The 15,696-nt window shown below is 35.6% G+C and overlaps 1 protein-coding gene across 8 annotated transcripts in view; it reads left to right on the top strand.

Annotated features, from left to right (window-relative positions):
- Nucleotides 1–15,696, top strand: part of CPED1 (cadherin like and PC-esterase domain containing 1) — a 310,759-nt gene that overhangs the window by 29,605 nt on the left and 265,458 nt on the right. For 7 of the 8 annotated variants that reach the window (XM_074379153.1, XM_074379151.1, XM_074379152.1 and 4 more), the window contains one exon: nucleotides 1,171–1,354. In XM_074379153.1, coding sequence (XP_074235254.1) covers nucleotides 1,171–1,354 — 184 coding nt within the window. Of the gene's footprint in view, nucleotides 1–1,170; nucleotides 1,355–15,696 lie in introns of those variants that run through there. The other variant, XM_074379157.1, reaches the window with a different exon arrangement.

The raw sequence follows: 15,696 nt of genomic DNA, 5'->3' as shown, positions 1-15,696 counted from the left end.
AGCAGGCTGTGGATCAGGAATGAGGATGATTAAGAGTGTGAAATGATCTGACCAGAGAAGAAAGGGCATAAGTTGAAATGATCTGTGTTCCTTGATAAAGATGTAGAATTGATTGTATCAGTGTGGGAAATAATAAAGACATTTAATTAGTGAAAAACGTGTCATTCACAATATGAAAAGATTGTGTTTAGATTCATAAAATGGACAGGTTGACTCAGAGCTGTCATTGCAAGTACTTTAGATTCCCAATTGTGCTTTTTTACCAAGTCCCCCTCATCTTCGCCACCCCCTCCTTTGGCTCCTCTTGTTCAGCCTCTCTCCTGGTTTTCACTGACCTCCATCCAATCTCACCACTCCTTCTAGTAACAAAAATCATCTGTACTTTATCAAGGCTTAATCTGAAGTGTTCCGGGAAAAAACAGTATCTATTATGCCTTATACTGAATTAAATTGCAGCCTTTTTTCTTCTTGTCAATTCAAAAATTCCCTGTTAGTAGAATTTCAATTCCCATTGTAAGAAAGAGGAATATTTATATGAAAAGCAATAAACTATTGAGGGAATAACCTAGAATTATGATACTTTAGTAGTCCTCCTCTCCTCACACGTGAAGACCCATTCTGCCTCACTGAGGTGGGTTCCAGTTTTGCTACATCCCAATTGAGAGAAACCGCATCATTGTTTATCTGCAGAGAGCTCTGAGATTCCTTCTCACCTTGACCCCTTCCTGACCATGTCTTTTCTGTACAAAACTCATCCTCTCTGAGTCTGTTTACCCTACCATGTTTACCTAAAAGAGCTATTCAAAGATAATGCAGCTAGAACTACTTTATAAAAGCACAATGCAGATGAAAGGCGTTGCTATTAATTTGCATTTTCAGCTAGAGTTGAGCTCTATTATTTCTATACATCAGTATTCCTCCAAGGACCTTTGTATTTTATGGCCTAAAATGTTCATCTTTCTGTTACAGTGAGGACAATTCAGTTGACCTTCATGTCTTGCATATGAGGTTGTCTTTGTCAGCCTTTCAGAGAAACCGTCTTTCACTTCTAGAGAAAAACTTCAGAATGACTTCCCAAATAGCCCTTGATTTGCATTCATCATGTCCTTCAGTGTCCTTCAAGGGAGATGTACTACTTTTTATATTGAATTTTTATGCCTTCTTTTTTAGATCCAAGAATCAATGAAGACACTCTTTGGCAGCCAGGGCCGCAGGGCCATACTCTACAGACCTCCTTTCTACAGCAAGACAGAGCTCCGGCTACACCAGCGCCTTCTTACTCAGCATGGCTATACGGTTGTCGTTGCTGAAGAAAGACTCAATGCTGGCCTTGGACTGGGGCTACTAGAACAAGGTCAGAATGATAAGAAGTTAACTGCCAAAGTCACTTGTCATATAATGTTAAACAATTTTCTAGAATGTGCTACTATCTCCCTTTAAAACAATTTATAAAAACAAATATGTCTCCATGACCAACTTTCTCACATCATACAGAACTTATCTCTTTTTTTATACTTCCTCTTTATTTTTAACTGTATCTCTTTATTCCTGAAATTATTTTGTTTATATTTTTGTAGCATTTTGGAGTTGCATAGTTCATGTTTAAATGCCACATAAAAAATATTCGTGTTTATGAGACTGAACACGTGTTCTGCCCAGCACCCAAACTGCTTCATATTTTAAGAAAATTGCTGCTTCATCTGACTGCAAGTAGAATGTGCTGGAAATTGTTTCCAGAATCCAGCATAAATGTGATTCACAGATTGGCTCTAAATAGGAAAGAAGTATAGATATTGATCATATGCACCATTACTTGTCAAGTACACTTATTTCTGTCATTTGGAGAGAATAATAAAAGACAAGTTTTTAAACAAGTTATTTGCAAAGAAAGTAAATAATGAGAGTAAATAATGAGAGTCAAAAGGGCAATAACAATAAGACCTAACATTTCTTGAGCAACTACCTATGGCAGATTCCATGCTATACTCTGTGTTCATGATCACATTTAACCCTCACTGTAGCTGCCAAGCATCCTAAGATTAAGAAATGTTAATTCCAATTCCTAACCCAGATTGCAGAAAAGGAAACTGAGGTTTTACAGGCTGATGTGACTCACCCTGCATCTTACACCTTATGTGAGGAATAGAGAGATGATGATACCTGTATTTCAACTCTCACTTTCTCTGCTCTGGCTTTTTATCTCTTTGATACTTCAGTCTCTCTTTTGATCTATAATCATGCACTTACCTATCATTATGAGTGCTACAATGATGCAAAACCCTCATTCAGCATAAGCAAGTCAGATTTTCTCTTTATGATTGTACAATGTATCTGTTTTCCTATTTATTAAAAGGGGAGGAGGAGAAGCAATTTGAATTAACTGCTGATTTCAGCCATTTTTTTCCTTTTGGGGAGAACAGTCAGATCCTGGTATCACAGTAGTTTTCACAACAATCTTGCCATCTTCACAGAACTCCAGTTAGGTGTCCCCTTGCTGGTTTGTGCTGGTGAATGAATGAAAGCCAGTTGAGAAGATGTTTCTGAGATGGTTAGCCATGACCATCCTTTATCACATTGGCAATGAAACTGTGAGCTATTCAGAAGAAATTCTGAGGGAATAGAGCCCAGAAGATCTGCTTTGATGAGAAGAAAGAAGGTCTTAAAAGATGCAGAGCCTGGGTCATGGGGACACAGGCATTCGTTTATGCCATTTAGCCATCACTGCCTTCTAGGAGTAGTGTGGAAATCTAAAGAACTGAACTTCTGGTAGCAAATGGGAAAAATAAAACAGAATAGGAAAGCTCTGAACTGAAAAGAAACTTTGTAAACCTTACGGTTTCACTGGTGTTGGCTCTATTACTTAAGACCAGTCTAGAGTTCTGGAATACCAGAAATGATATTTAGAAACCTGTTTATCAGAATAGCGATTGGTATAAAGAAAAAAATATAAAATGTTTAATCTTTCTTTTATGCCAGAAAATATTTCAGGCCATCGCTGAAGGGGTGACTGTGTAACCACTGCACACTGCCATGGGACTCACGCTCATGCTCCTGCAGTCGCGTAAAGTGGCCCTGATAGCATGCTACTATTTTTTAAAATTCCTAAATCCCCCTTCCTTTTTGGTGCTGCTTCTGACTTTCTATGGGTACAATATGGATTATCTGTACATTTCAACTTGAATTCAATTTTAGTTTTCAATTTTCTCCAGCTGCAAAGCAGATGGATTATATCTCCTCTTTCCCTTGATGTCCTTGGGTCAGTTCTACCAGAAAAAGGAGAATTACTCTGCAGCTTCCAAATAGCAAGAAAGTGCAAAAACAGCCTGAAGGCAATAGAATCTGGCAGCCAAAGGAACTGCTGGGCCCAGCGGCACAAGATAACTATGTAATGTCACTAGAATGTGTCAGTGTAAATGCTGATTTGGTTCTCTTTGCCCACATTCCCACAGCTTTTAAAACCTCTAGTTCCTACCTCATTTTTGGCATTCTTTTACTCTGTAAAAGAAGGTATTATTACTGGATAGGCCCCAAGAAAGGGTAGCAGTTTCACAATTTCGTGAGTATGGACCATTGATTTTTGCTTTTTTCATTGGATTTTGTAGTTTTTACAATGAGCACAATGTGCATCAAATACTTGAAAAATTTTTTTAAAAAAAGAGTGGTGACTGTAATCTAACATTTCATTGACGATTTATTGTATAGAAAGAAAAGAATTTTATTGCAGCCTATTTTCCATGCCACAAATTTCATCTATAAATTATGTTTTGAATTACTCCAAAACAATATTTCCTAGAGATGTGATTCTTGTAGAATTTGTTTTGCTTTAGTTTCACATATTCACTTCATGGTTATTTTTGCCATGTGAACATCAACAAAGAATATGAAACTACAGTGAGCAGATTTAAATGAAATCTCCCCAAGTTGAGTGGCCTGGGAGAAGAGGAAACAGTTCAGAATAATCTGGAGCCCTGTTTCACTTCCTTTTAGCACAGCACTTTTTGCTATTTGCTAACTTGTAATTTGAAAATATTACATTAAAAACAAAACAGATACTCTCACAAATGTTACTGAGTACCCAGGTACAGATTTGATGAAAGTATTTTTCATCCTAGGACAATAAATATAAAGGTATTTTCTCTATTGCACCTGTCTATTTCACCTGCTTTCCTCTCCTCTCCTGATCTATCCCCCTCACCTGATCCACCCCATTCACCTCTAAAATGTATCTAGAGTAGATTTTATCACTGGATCCAAATTATTTATGTATGCTTGAAGAATAGTACATATTTAGCAATTTTCTGTCAATTTCTGAATACACATTGCACTTTCAAATTATATATGTTATAATCCACACTAGAAACAACATGCAAACCTGTAATCAAGCTACAGAATTGATGTCACTCACTTTGTACCATCCTTTGAAGCACAAGTGGTCTCTTTATAGCTTGGAGCCATTTTTTAAAAAACCTTTTGAGCGACATAAAAGGATAAAAATTAGCAAAACTAAAATGGTCATAGGCCAGATAGGAAATACTTCACTATTAAATATAATATTTACTGATAGAGTAAACTTTGAGCTTTGTATTTGATTTAGTTTTCCTATGACTTATTTACTAGACACTTATTGAAAAGGAAAAAGTAGGCAATTTTGAGTCCTAAATTGGAATATGGGTGTTATGGTCCCCCCTCCCACACACTGGTTAATTCCTTTCTAGTGACATAAGAGAAGTTGATGTCTCTATTGGGATTTTAGAGCTATGAACATATCACTTAAGCAAGTTAAGTTCTCTGAACCCTAGTTTGCTTGTCTTTTAAAGACATTAATTATCTTAACTTCAGAGTAGTATGTGATAGGGATTGAATCACTTTATCCAACCTTAACAGAGTTTTAGAAGGAGACAAAGGAAAGTCCAGTCAATGTTTTATCTCATGCAGCAGCCAAGAATGGCTACCCAGAATTTTCCTTGTTAAAAACAGCCACAAGTAATTCTTATGTGTTACCCAGTTTGAGGAAGATATATTCTGAGGGACATATCACTGGTTCAAAGAGTATCAATTTTTAGAGTTAATTGTGGGAATAAAACAAGGCAACAGTCTGCTTGCTATTATGCTATTACTGCCTATGATTTAACTGCATAGGTATTTACAAACAGCATTGCATCTTTAATCTGATTTTGAGAACAGTATGAGAACAATTGTCTTCAAGATTTAGGCCTACAAAATGTAGCAGAGGAAAAACATACACTGTTATGTTTCTCCGATTCCTTGCTTTGGAAAAATATATCTTATGTCCCTGCATTTGTGAGAACATATAATTCTCTAAAGGAAAAGATAGAAACACCATTCAATTATACTGTTTCTTACCATGTAAGTGCTATTTAGTGAATCTATGCTTCAGTGCGCAGTGGCCTAAAAGAAAAAGTTTTTATCCTACTCCAGTGGTAAAATCCAAGTAGTATGTGGTCAAGGGACTCTGGCTTAGAGTAGATTTTATCATTAGATCAGAATTATCTATGTATACTTGAAGAGTAGTGCATATTTGGCAATTTTCTGTCAATTTCTGAATACACATTACACTTTTAATTTATGTATAATTATAATCTACATGAAAACCAAAATACAAACCAGCAATCAAGCTACAGAATTAAAGTCACTCTTGCAGTTTAAAATTGCTCCTGTTTTTACATTTAGAGGTTTCACGTAGAAGGTTTTTTGAAGAAATGCAAAAGTAACAGAACATATAGATGATCTTGCCAAGGGCTGTCAAACTATAGCCCACTGGCTAAATCTGGCCCACTTCCTGTTTCTGTAAATAAAGTTTTATTAGAACACAGCCAGTCTCTTCTGTTTTTGTATTGCCTTTGGCAGCATTTGTTTTACAAAGGCAGAGCTGATTAATTGCAACAAGAGGCTTTATGTCTTTTAAAGCCTAAAATTTTTATTATTAGCCTCTTTACAGAAAAAAGTTTCCTAACCATTGCATCCAGAATAGGTCTAGGTAACTTGATCCCATACAAGTTGATGATTAAACTGTAAGACTAAGATGTTTCATTTTTCAACTTACACCGAACCTTATTTGAAAAAGATTTGATGGTTTATAATAAAATATATACTAACAAAATTAATAAAATGTACATATAAACTTAGTACCCAAACTTGCTATTCCACTTATTAGCTACCATAATTTAGGCTTAGTTTTGTCTGTGAGCCTCCAAGTACCTAGAACAATAAGAAAAAGAATAGAGGTTTACTCTCAGGAAGAAGGAACCATTATGATTCATCCCCCTAACTTCCCACATGTTCAAATAAGATATTTAAAATAATTTTTTCAAAGGGAGTATTAAGTAAACAACTATAAGATGTGCAATGTGTCAAAAGCCAGAGCAACATTTGTATTGCAAATAAAGTAGATGTCATATCTTGGTTCATATAACAACAACATTCTAATATGAGTTGAGAGTATAACATTACAGCATGATATAGTGAAGACAATTCTATAAAGGGCTAGAGTTAATACTATGATAAATACTATTTATTGGTATTTGTATTGATATTAAATTTGATATACTGTGTTCTGCAGAATAGTGTTTAAATGATGCTGCTTCACAGCTTTCACCTCTCAATAAGGACACTGTGATTTAGGCAAATGCGTTCTTGGGAAATACTATTAAAAGACATGCTTAATAGAGCAAGAGATACAGATCACTACTTAATGTTGTGGAAAATGTTTAAAAAGAAAGACCTATTTCCTTCCTTGTTTATAATTTAATAGATTTCTATCTTCCTATATTATATTTACATTCATTTGCAGTTTAAAAAATGTCCAACATATCAGTGTGTCACTTGAAATTTAGTCTAATTTCGAAGGTTTATTTATAGTGGCTACTTGCCAAAAGCTGTTTCTGAAGTTTGTATAGAAAATAAACATCCACTACAGATCAATCTTAACTTTTGTAATGGAAAACATATTTTACATTTTTTTAATAATAAAAAAGAAGCTTTAAGGAAGTCAAGCTTTAAATTGCCTATAAGTAAGAAGAGCTTAACCATGATAACTTTCTTGGGGAGGTAGTAGACTTTGGGAATTTAAAAGCATAAGCTTTGAAGTAAGACAGAAAGACAAAACGTAGGTTGGAGTTCTTAGTGTCACTTTTTAATGGTTACATAACCTTGGGCAAGTAATTTATCCTCTCAAAGTCTTGGTTTTCTCATCTGCAAGTTGTTCCTTTTGAGGTTGTCTTAAAAATGGTACATAGTAATCACCCCATAAACAGGAGATAAGAATCTTACTGCTGTTAAGAACTAGTTCCAGAAAGGAGAATATGACATTTCCCTGTAGGGAGGTACTTTTAAAATACACAATAGTGTAAGAGTGCTGCTGTTGGATGTTATTGTGGGTAAAATGAACTTGATGGCTGTTTTTCAGGTTAGCCTTCTTGACATATGTTCTCATTAAAAGGTCTGGGTTGCAAATCCTCCTGAAATTCTGACATACTCTCCTGGATTGTTCCCTTGGAAAAACTTCACATCAAAAAAAAAAAAAAAAAAAAAAAAATCTGTAAGCTTCCTAAGGTCAGGGACCATGTATTTTCTGCTTATCATTTATAACCACACCTTCCACATAGGGGTATATGATAAATATTTATTAAATCATGAACAAAGGAAGATAAAATAGTGCATCAATATTTAGGCTCCTTAAACAGCAAATTCACTCAGGAAACTCATATTAAAATTTAATTTATAAAACTTTTATTTTATATGACTTTAGAGGAACACTGATACTCTACTTAGACTTAAATCCACCCTTACACCAAAGAATGAAACCATAATTATAGTATTACTTAAGGCTGATGGTTTATACATCAAATGATTCTAGACTTCTGGGGCTTTTAGGTTCGTGTGTCCATTTTTCAGAGTTTTACTCTTTCCTTGCTTTCGAGGCTGTCCTGTTACATTTGCCAGGTTATTTGACCTATTGGTTTTTGGACAGGTTGGATGAGTTTCGTTCTAAACATATTCAGTTATAGGTGCTGTGAACTTTTCATAGGGATATATTCAGCAGAAACTCAAGCAAGCAGAAAGACCAGGTCAGGAAATGTAGATTTGTGGATCATCCGCTGAGAGGTGATAATTGATTTACTGAAGGTTTAATACCCTATAAAGCAATGTAACACATAGTGTCACCTAAAGATGCTCTCTGGTAAAGAACATATAAAAATAAGTACACAGCTTTTGCTGCTTGGGAACATAGAAAGCAAGAAGGTGATACAGTCAAAAACCATGTCATATCACTTAGGTCCTATCTGCATCCACTATATTATGCTTTGTAACTTATTTCTTAGTATAATTTAAGTTTTATTGGTCTTCCAGTTCTTTGCTTTGAAAAAGCATGTATTATGATCCAGAATTTTAATAACATACTTCTCTAGAAAAAAAGACACCATCAAATTATTCTCTTTTCTATCACCCAGGTACTACTGGGTAAATCATTGTTTTAATTTATAGAATAGTAAATGGCCTAAAAAGAGATACACATTTTTCTAAGTTTTTAACCTGCTTCTGGGGGTCAAGTCTCAATAATATGTAGTTCCAGAGACTGATACAGAGTATATTTTATTATTTTGTCAGAATTACTTGTGTGTACTTCCAGAGGGTTTATTTCTAGAGTTGCAGCAGTAGCCAGAACTGTAGCAGGAATGAGAAAACAGATTGCTCAACTGAAAAGAATGTTTCTGGGAGGCCCTATAAGTAGTTGAACCAATATTTTTTATTCCCATTGCTTAATGAGGTTTCTGAATGCAAGATTAATTTTAATAACTCTTGAAGGCATCACTAGGACCAGTTTGTGGAAAGACATTTTATGGATCAGAGTTGTCCAGCAATAGAACACCAAAAAGCAATAGAACACCAAAAACACTTCCAGCAAAAACTAGGAAGTTTTGTTGGAACAGGAGCAACTCTGGGTTGCTATATTATGTAGCAGAATGAGTGAAATGACCACCAAAGTTTTTTTTCGACTCTACAGTTCTGTGGTACAATATATGACTCAAACACACAGAATGAGAGAAAACAAGACAAAAATGTGAATCTCTATCATTGCAGAGATTCCTTTTCTTTAGTCTTCACTTTGTCTGGTGTGGGATGGGTGTAAGAGAGGAACAGCAGGCAAGGAAGAGATAGAGAAACACCAGTCTGGAGCAAATCTGGGGGTGGCCCTCTTGGACTAGTAGTGCATGCTTACAGCAGATGCTTCTGCTGATAATTTAAGACTTGAGAGGCTAATGAACTTCTCTTCTCATTCCTTTTCCCCCTCTAGTCCCACATCAGCACCCCACTGCTTTCCTGAGTTTAATATGCTCTATGACTATTTAGCAGGAAGACAAAAGAGTAAAGGTCACATTTAAAAGGCACTGTGTGTTTTGCCTTGCTGGTGTTTTGCTGAGAACACATTTGACATACGTTTTTCATTACACAAGTAATTGGCTTTGGACGGTATCAGAAGTGCTTCTGTACTTTAGTTAATCAAACTGGGGGGAAAAAAGAAATTGAATCAAAGAAACATATAAGACTGCACTATTCTATTTTATTGTGTTATGACACACAGTAATTGTATGCTCAGGTTTATTGTTATTTTCCTTGGTGCTTGTAGAATTACTGATGTATTTACGACCAAACAGAATTTGTTCTTTAATTGGCTCACTGGAGCTCAAGGAATGTTTATTTAACCTTAACTCCGCTGAGTTGTTTAGACTACAGGGACTTGAGTTCAATTTACTTTAATTTTTGGAAAAAAAAATTCTTATTTATAAAAGCTGAGCTTAGAGTGACCTCCCAGCATTCTGATGTTTTCTTTACCCTTTGCTGTGCACTGAGAACAAAAAGCCAGTGTTTCATTTTTACTCCAAAGAAACTAGACTGCTTCCTTAAATGGGTTAGCCCTTACAACTGAAAATGGCAACCAGATGTTTACCAAAGTCCCTAACATTGCTCCTTCAAGCCTAGCTTCTTTCTAATTGTTTGATCTTTTTAAGTTTCATAGAAACCAGATTGGGTATTTAAATTGTCTAAAGCTGGAAAATGTTTAAATAAAGCTTTGAAGTTACTTTTTCTGAATTGTCTTGTTAGATGTGCTTTCTTTTACTTTTATTTTTAAGGAAAAGTGCAGCATTGAAAATTTAATAAGTAATTTATTTTAGGTCATTGTTCCTTATGTATATCTTTAAAATGGAAAAGACTATTTTTTTAAAAAAAGAAATTAGACATTTTTGTTTGGTTTTGCCAGACTAAACTATGCTTTGAATGGCAGATTTGATTTGTAAAAACAAATAATATTCGTATTATATTTAGATTGAGGAAGGACTCGAGGAAAGATAAACAACCTCTTTCATATGGGACCTTTCAAACTGCAGTTTGTGGATTAACTAAAAAGGGAGTTTGGAGGCTCCAGATGCAGTGTGTTTACTACACCAATGCCTTATGAAGTTTAGCAGCTTGAAGCATTTTCAACATTTTCCTCAATTTGGGAGGAGTTTTGGAGCATCTAACTATAGTTCCCAGACTGTTTTTTAATTTTCGTACAACTTTTACTTTCTACTCTCAATATTATAAATATTGTGGAAACCTCCCAACTCACTTCCTTTTTAGACTTGACATTTCTCAAATTAATTAACGTTTTCCCCTGATGGTCTTTCATCATTTTTAGCTGAAGTTGCTTCCTTCTAACACTGTCTCTTGATGGATGCACAAACTACCATTTGAAGAATAAAGACTGAAGGATAAGTGAAATGCTTTTTTCGTAGCAATATCTCTCCAATTAACTGTCTATAATGACTTTTGCCTCCACCCACCTCCTAAAATCATGCCGTCAAAATTTGCCAAGAAACTCCTTTTTTGTTAGGAAATTCAGTCACTGTTGAATTGCAATATTTTTGGTATGAGAATAGATTTGAGCATGCGTAGAATATCAGCGTTTCTCAAAAGTTACATAAATTCTTTTTAAATAATGAATTAAGCATTGATGTAAATTTGCTGAGGTAATTTCTCAGTTTCTTTTTTCTTACTCTAGCAGTGTTTCCCAAACTTGATGAAATGAATGTGTGAGCCACAGTGGAGTAAACACCACTGTGTCCTTTCACGTCGTAGTGTTTGGGAGTGTTCTTCCAAACCCTTTTCTCTCTTAACCTCCTGAATGATGCCTTAACCTGCATCTCCCATCTTTCGATCCCTCCTTCTTTGTGTTCATTCTCTAAATATGGACATTCTCCCATAGATTTATCCCCAGTCATTTATTTTTCCTTTTCTTGATACTCCTATCAAGAATTTTTTCTGCTCTGCAGATGCAATATTCCCCTCAGGAGATAAAACCTCTAAATAAGGTTGAATCCTACCTAATCTGTCTCCTATGGGCAGAATTTGGAGAGTCCGGATTGTCCAGGTACCTGACAGATGTGTTGATTTGTGTGTCCTACTGCCTCAATATGTATAAAACACAATGGATGGTGCTACCCAACAGTATCTGTCGTTCTTGCCTGATATGTTTCTGTTGCTAGTTCAATATCCCCTCACTCTCAGCTCTAAAGCTCATCGTCAGATCCCTCATCCCCATTAGATCACTATGATTTCAGCAGTCTTTCTTAAGCTCTGAGTGGTTATTTCTTTCTTAATAACATGTTAATTTCAGTGATTCCAACTTTATATTTCCATTGAGCAAAAGACAGTGGTATACCTATCAAAACAAAATAAAATGAAAAAACAGAGGACTTCCTTACTCAGGTGAACTGGAATTTCAAGTTTTCTGGAAAAACTGGCCTGTCCAAGGATCTACCTTCCTTACAGTTTCAGTTTTTCTTTCCTGAAATACAACACACATCTGTCACCAAGCCCTGTAAAGTGTACCTTTGCTCTGCCATGGCTCCCCTTTCCCTACAGCTGCTTTGCCTCATCCTTGTGCTATGAAAGTAGCTATTAAACACCCCTATTATTTTCTACTACACATAACATATATTTCTTAATCAGGCATTCAATACTTTCCCATGCCATGTAGTCAGACACTTCCACATCCCTGCTATAGCCATGGTTCTCAGGCCTGTCCACACACTCCAATTACTTCAGGATCTTAAAATTTTAAAAAGCCAATGCCCAGGTGGCATTACAGAAAATTAAATCAGAATTTTGGGGGAGGAAGATGGACCAGGACATCATTATAAAAAAAATGTTTAAGAAGACATAATTACTTTAAAAAAAAAGTTTCCCGTGTGATACTAATACATGGCTAGGGAGGAGAACTATAGTAATTGGCCTACTCACCTTTGCCTGATCACGTTTCAAAGCTTTCTGCCTTGTGTTACTGTTGAAGTTCTTGTTTCTTAGACTTCCCTCCTTTCTGTCAGTTCTCTCTCTCTCTCTCTCTCTCTCTCTCTCTCTCTCTCTCTCTCTCTCTCGGCTCATTGCAGCCTTGACTTTCTGGGCTCAATGAATTCTCCCACCTCAACCCTTGAGTAGCCAGCACTACAGGAGCGTGCCACCAAGCCCAGCTATTTTTTTTTTTTTGTATTTTGTAGAGAAGGGGTCTCATTATGTTACCCAGACTTGTCTTGAACCACTGGGTTCAAGCAATCACCCCACCTCAGTCTCTCAAAGCGCCGGTATTACAGGCGTGAGCCATCTCACCTGGCTCTGTCATTTCATAAAGTTCAAGTGAATATATGAATTCCCCCCTTAATTCTTCTCAAACTAGAAATGGTGAACAAATTTCCTTAGAACTCATCACACATTATTCATATGTCTCTGATGCCTCTAAGGTATGATTTGGGTCATACTTTTTGATAATTTTTGTGTGTCCATCTTATCTTCTCTTTTGTATTATAAACTTCTTGTGAAACAGAGAGTGTTTTATTCATCTATTATATTCTATTCTGCATAAAACAATGTCTTGCATGTACCTAGTAGGTACACAATTAGATGTATATGCAATTGAAAAAAATAAACCTCAAATACACTAATAAAATAGCTGAATCTCTCCTTTAGATATTCAAGCACGATTTTCTTCTTCGGACTTCTGGAAAAAAATTAGTAATCATGATAAGAAATAGCTGTATCATAGAGCAAAATGAAATATGCCCATGACTGTTTCTAAGCTCAACCAACTGAGGAATAGAACTTACGTTCTCACTACTCCTAGTGAAGACTCTTTATGACCTTTCAGATTTCATCAAACCAGTGATAGCTCTGTTTCCAAAGAATTCTACCAACAAGTTAATTATAACCATTTATAATAATAACGAGTTTCAGCTCTTTCTCAAAGGAAAAGTAGGAAAGTCACATGTGAATCTCATCATTGATACAATAAAATGTTCCATTTAGAGTGGAGAACTCTTGGAATTTAAAAAATCTTGTTTAACATTCCACCTCCTTATCAGAGTCACTAAACAAGTGTTAAGGTATGAGGAGAGCAGAGGCAACTCTCCGGGACCTGACTAGCTCTATGTTTTATAATTATCAGAAGCCAAAGGGAATCCCTGTCTGGCTGTTTGCCTGGAATCATAGTTTTGGCAAAGCTCTACCATGGTACCTACTGATTTGCTAGAATGGTGATTTTCAAATTTGGCATGCATCAGGAAGGCTTGTTAAGTTGCAGACTGCTGAACCCTACTCAAGAGTAGATCTGATTCCGTAAGAATGGGGAGGCAGGTTAAAAATTTGGAGTCTAACCAGTGTCCAGGTAATAGTAATGTGCTAGTACTGGGACCACATATTGAGAATGATTGTGCTAGTTCCTTTTTTATTATATTTCTTTCAGCTTTTCTTATAGAAGCACAAAGAACTTCTGGATATTTGTTACTTATGTAGTTAGTAGCCAAACAACTCCTCATTTGCCTTGCCAGGACCCTGAATCAGCCTTTCACATTGGTGAGAATCCCCACTACTGAATTTGCATAAATGCTGAACCCATGAATTATGAGTTGACTTGCAAAGTATTTCTACATGTTAGTTTAATTCTTTACAGTCAAACCCGATTATCTAATTTTGAAATGACAGCACAAGCAGCTGAGTTTAGATTGTCTTTGGACACATTAAACTTCCAGGAAGAAAGTAGAGTTGAGGCAAAACTATGGACACATGATTTGTTGCAAATAATAATTATAGGCCCCCAAGGAGAAGCAAGATGATATTGTGGAAACGAACATTGGCCTAGGTTGCACCGTCCGTGTGAACCCATGTCTAAATTACTTAATTTCTCTAGGTGTCTTTTATTTTCATAAAATGAATATTTTGGATTAAATGACCTTTAAGATCCATTCCATTTGAAAAGTACAAAAAGAAGTACACCAATGAATGAGAGGGATTACCTGTAACCCACCAACAATAATAATTAATTTGGATGTTTCTTTATAAGCTTTTTATACATTTTATGCAGTTTTCTGGCTTGCTTTTTTAGCCATAAAAACCTTGTAAACATTATTTCAATGGCTGCATAAAGTTATATAAATTTATTTAATGTTTCCTTAACCTAATTTACCTAATTCTTACAACATCATTAGATAATTATATTTCCCACTGTTTTGCTGTTGTAAATAATGCACTGGTAACATTAATATATATAAATCTTTGTCCACATTCCTAATTAGTTTTAATATATATTTCTGAAATTAGTTACTGGAATAAGAAATGAGGATCATTTCTTTCCTTTTTTTTTTTGAGACAGAGTTTCACTCTTTTTACCCAGGCTGGAGTGCAATAGCGTGATCTCAGCTCACCGCAACCTCTGCCTTCCAGGTTCAAGCGATTCTTCTGCCTCAGCCTCCCTGGTAGCTAGGACTACAGGCATGCGCCACCATACCAGGCTAATTTTGTATTTTTAGTAGGGATGGGGTTTCTCCATGTTGGTCAGGCTGGTCTCAAACTCCCAACATTAGGTGATCTGCCCTCCTCGGCCTCCCAAAGTGCTGAGATTACAGGGGTGAGCCACTGCACCCGGTCAAGAGTGAGAATCATTTCTAAAGCTCTGCATTTGTGTTAGCAAAATTCTACCTGAAAAGGTTAAGTCATTTCCCATCAGTTGCATATTTCCCATGTCACCAAAGTTCATCTATCAAATCCCTTATTTTAATAAGTGAAGCTGTTTTAAGATTGAGAACTTTACCTGTTATTCTATGGAAATATAGAATGAAATTCTAAATTCATAGTCATAGTATAAAACTGATGAAGTTTCTTCCAGAAAATTGTTATTTGTGTCATAGTAGAAATGCTGGGAATGGAAGAATGGCAGGCACGTTCCACAGTTATGTGAAAACTCATCCAGATAGCAAATGTATCAGGAATAATGAGAGTTTAGATTTCCATTGCTTTGTTTGCTCAAATATTTCTATTCATTATTTGTCCACCTTAAGGAGAGACAGTATATTAAGGTTTATCAGCAACAATTTATTTTCTGTGGTACCTGAAATCTCTACTTTATAATTGTACATGGCATGATTACCGCATGATAAAACTGATTTTTATTTCCTGTCTTATGGAAAGAAATTCTATTATCTTGTCTTGTTACATTGAGTATTTTTAAGGCACTCTTTCTTACGTCAGAGACATTTTGAATTTTAAAATGATCAATGTCCAAGCTAATTTGATATATGTTTTCATATCTGTACAACTTATACACTACTCTTTTACCTTCTGCCTCTTTACAAACAGTACATGGTA

This window comes from Saimiri boliviensis, chromosome 10 (assembly GCF_048565385.1).
Source record: "Saimiri boliviensis isolate mSaiBol1 chromosome 10, mSaiBol1.pri, whole genome shotgun sequence".
Lineage (NCBI taxonomy): Eukaryota > Metazoa > Chordata > Mammalia > Primates > Cebidae > Saimiri > Saimiri boliviensis.
The sequence above is the reverse complement of the archived record's forward strand: the minus strand, read 5'-3'. Positions and strand labels throughout refer to the sequence as shown.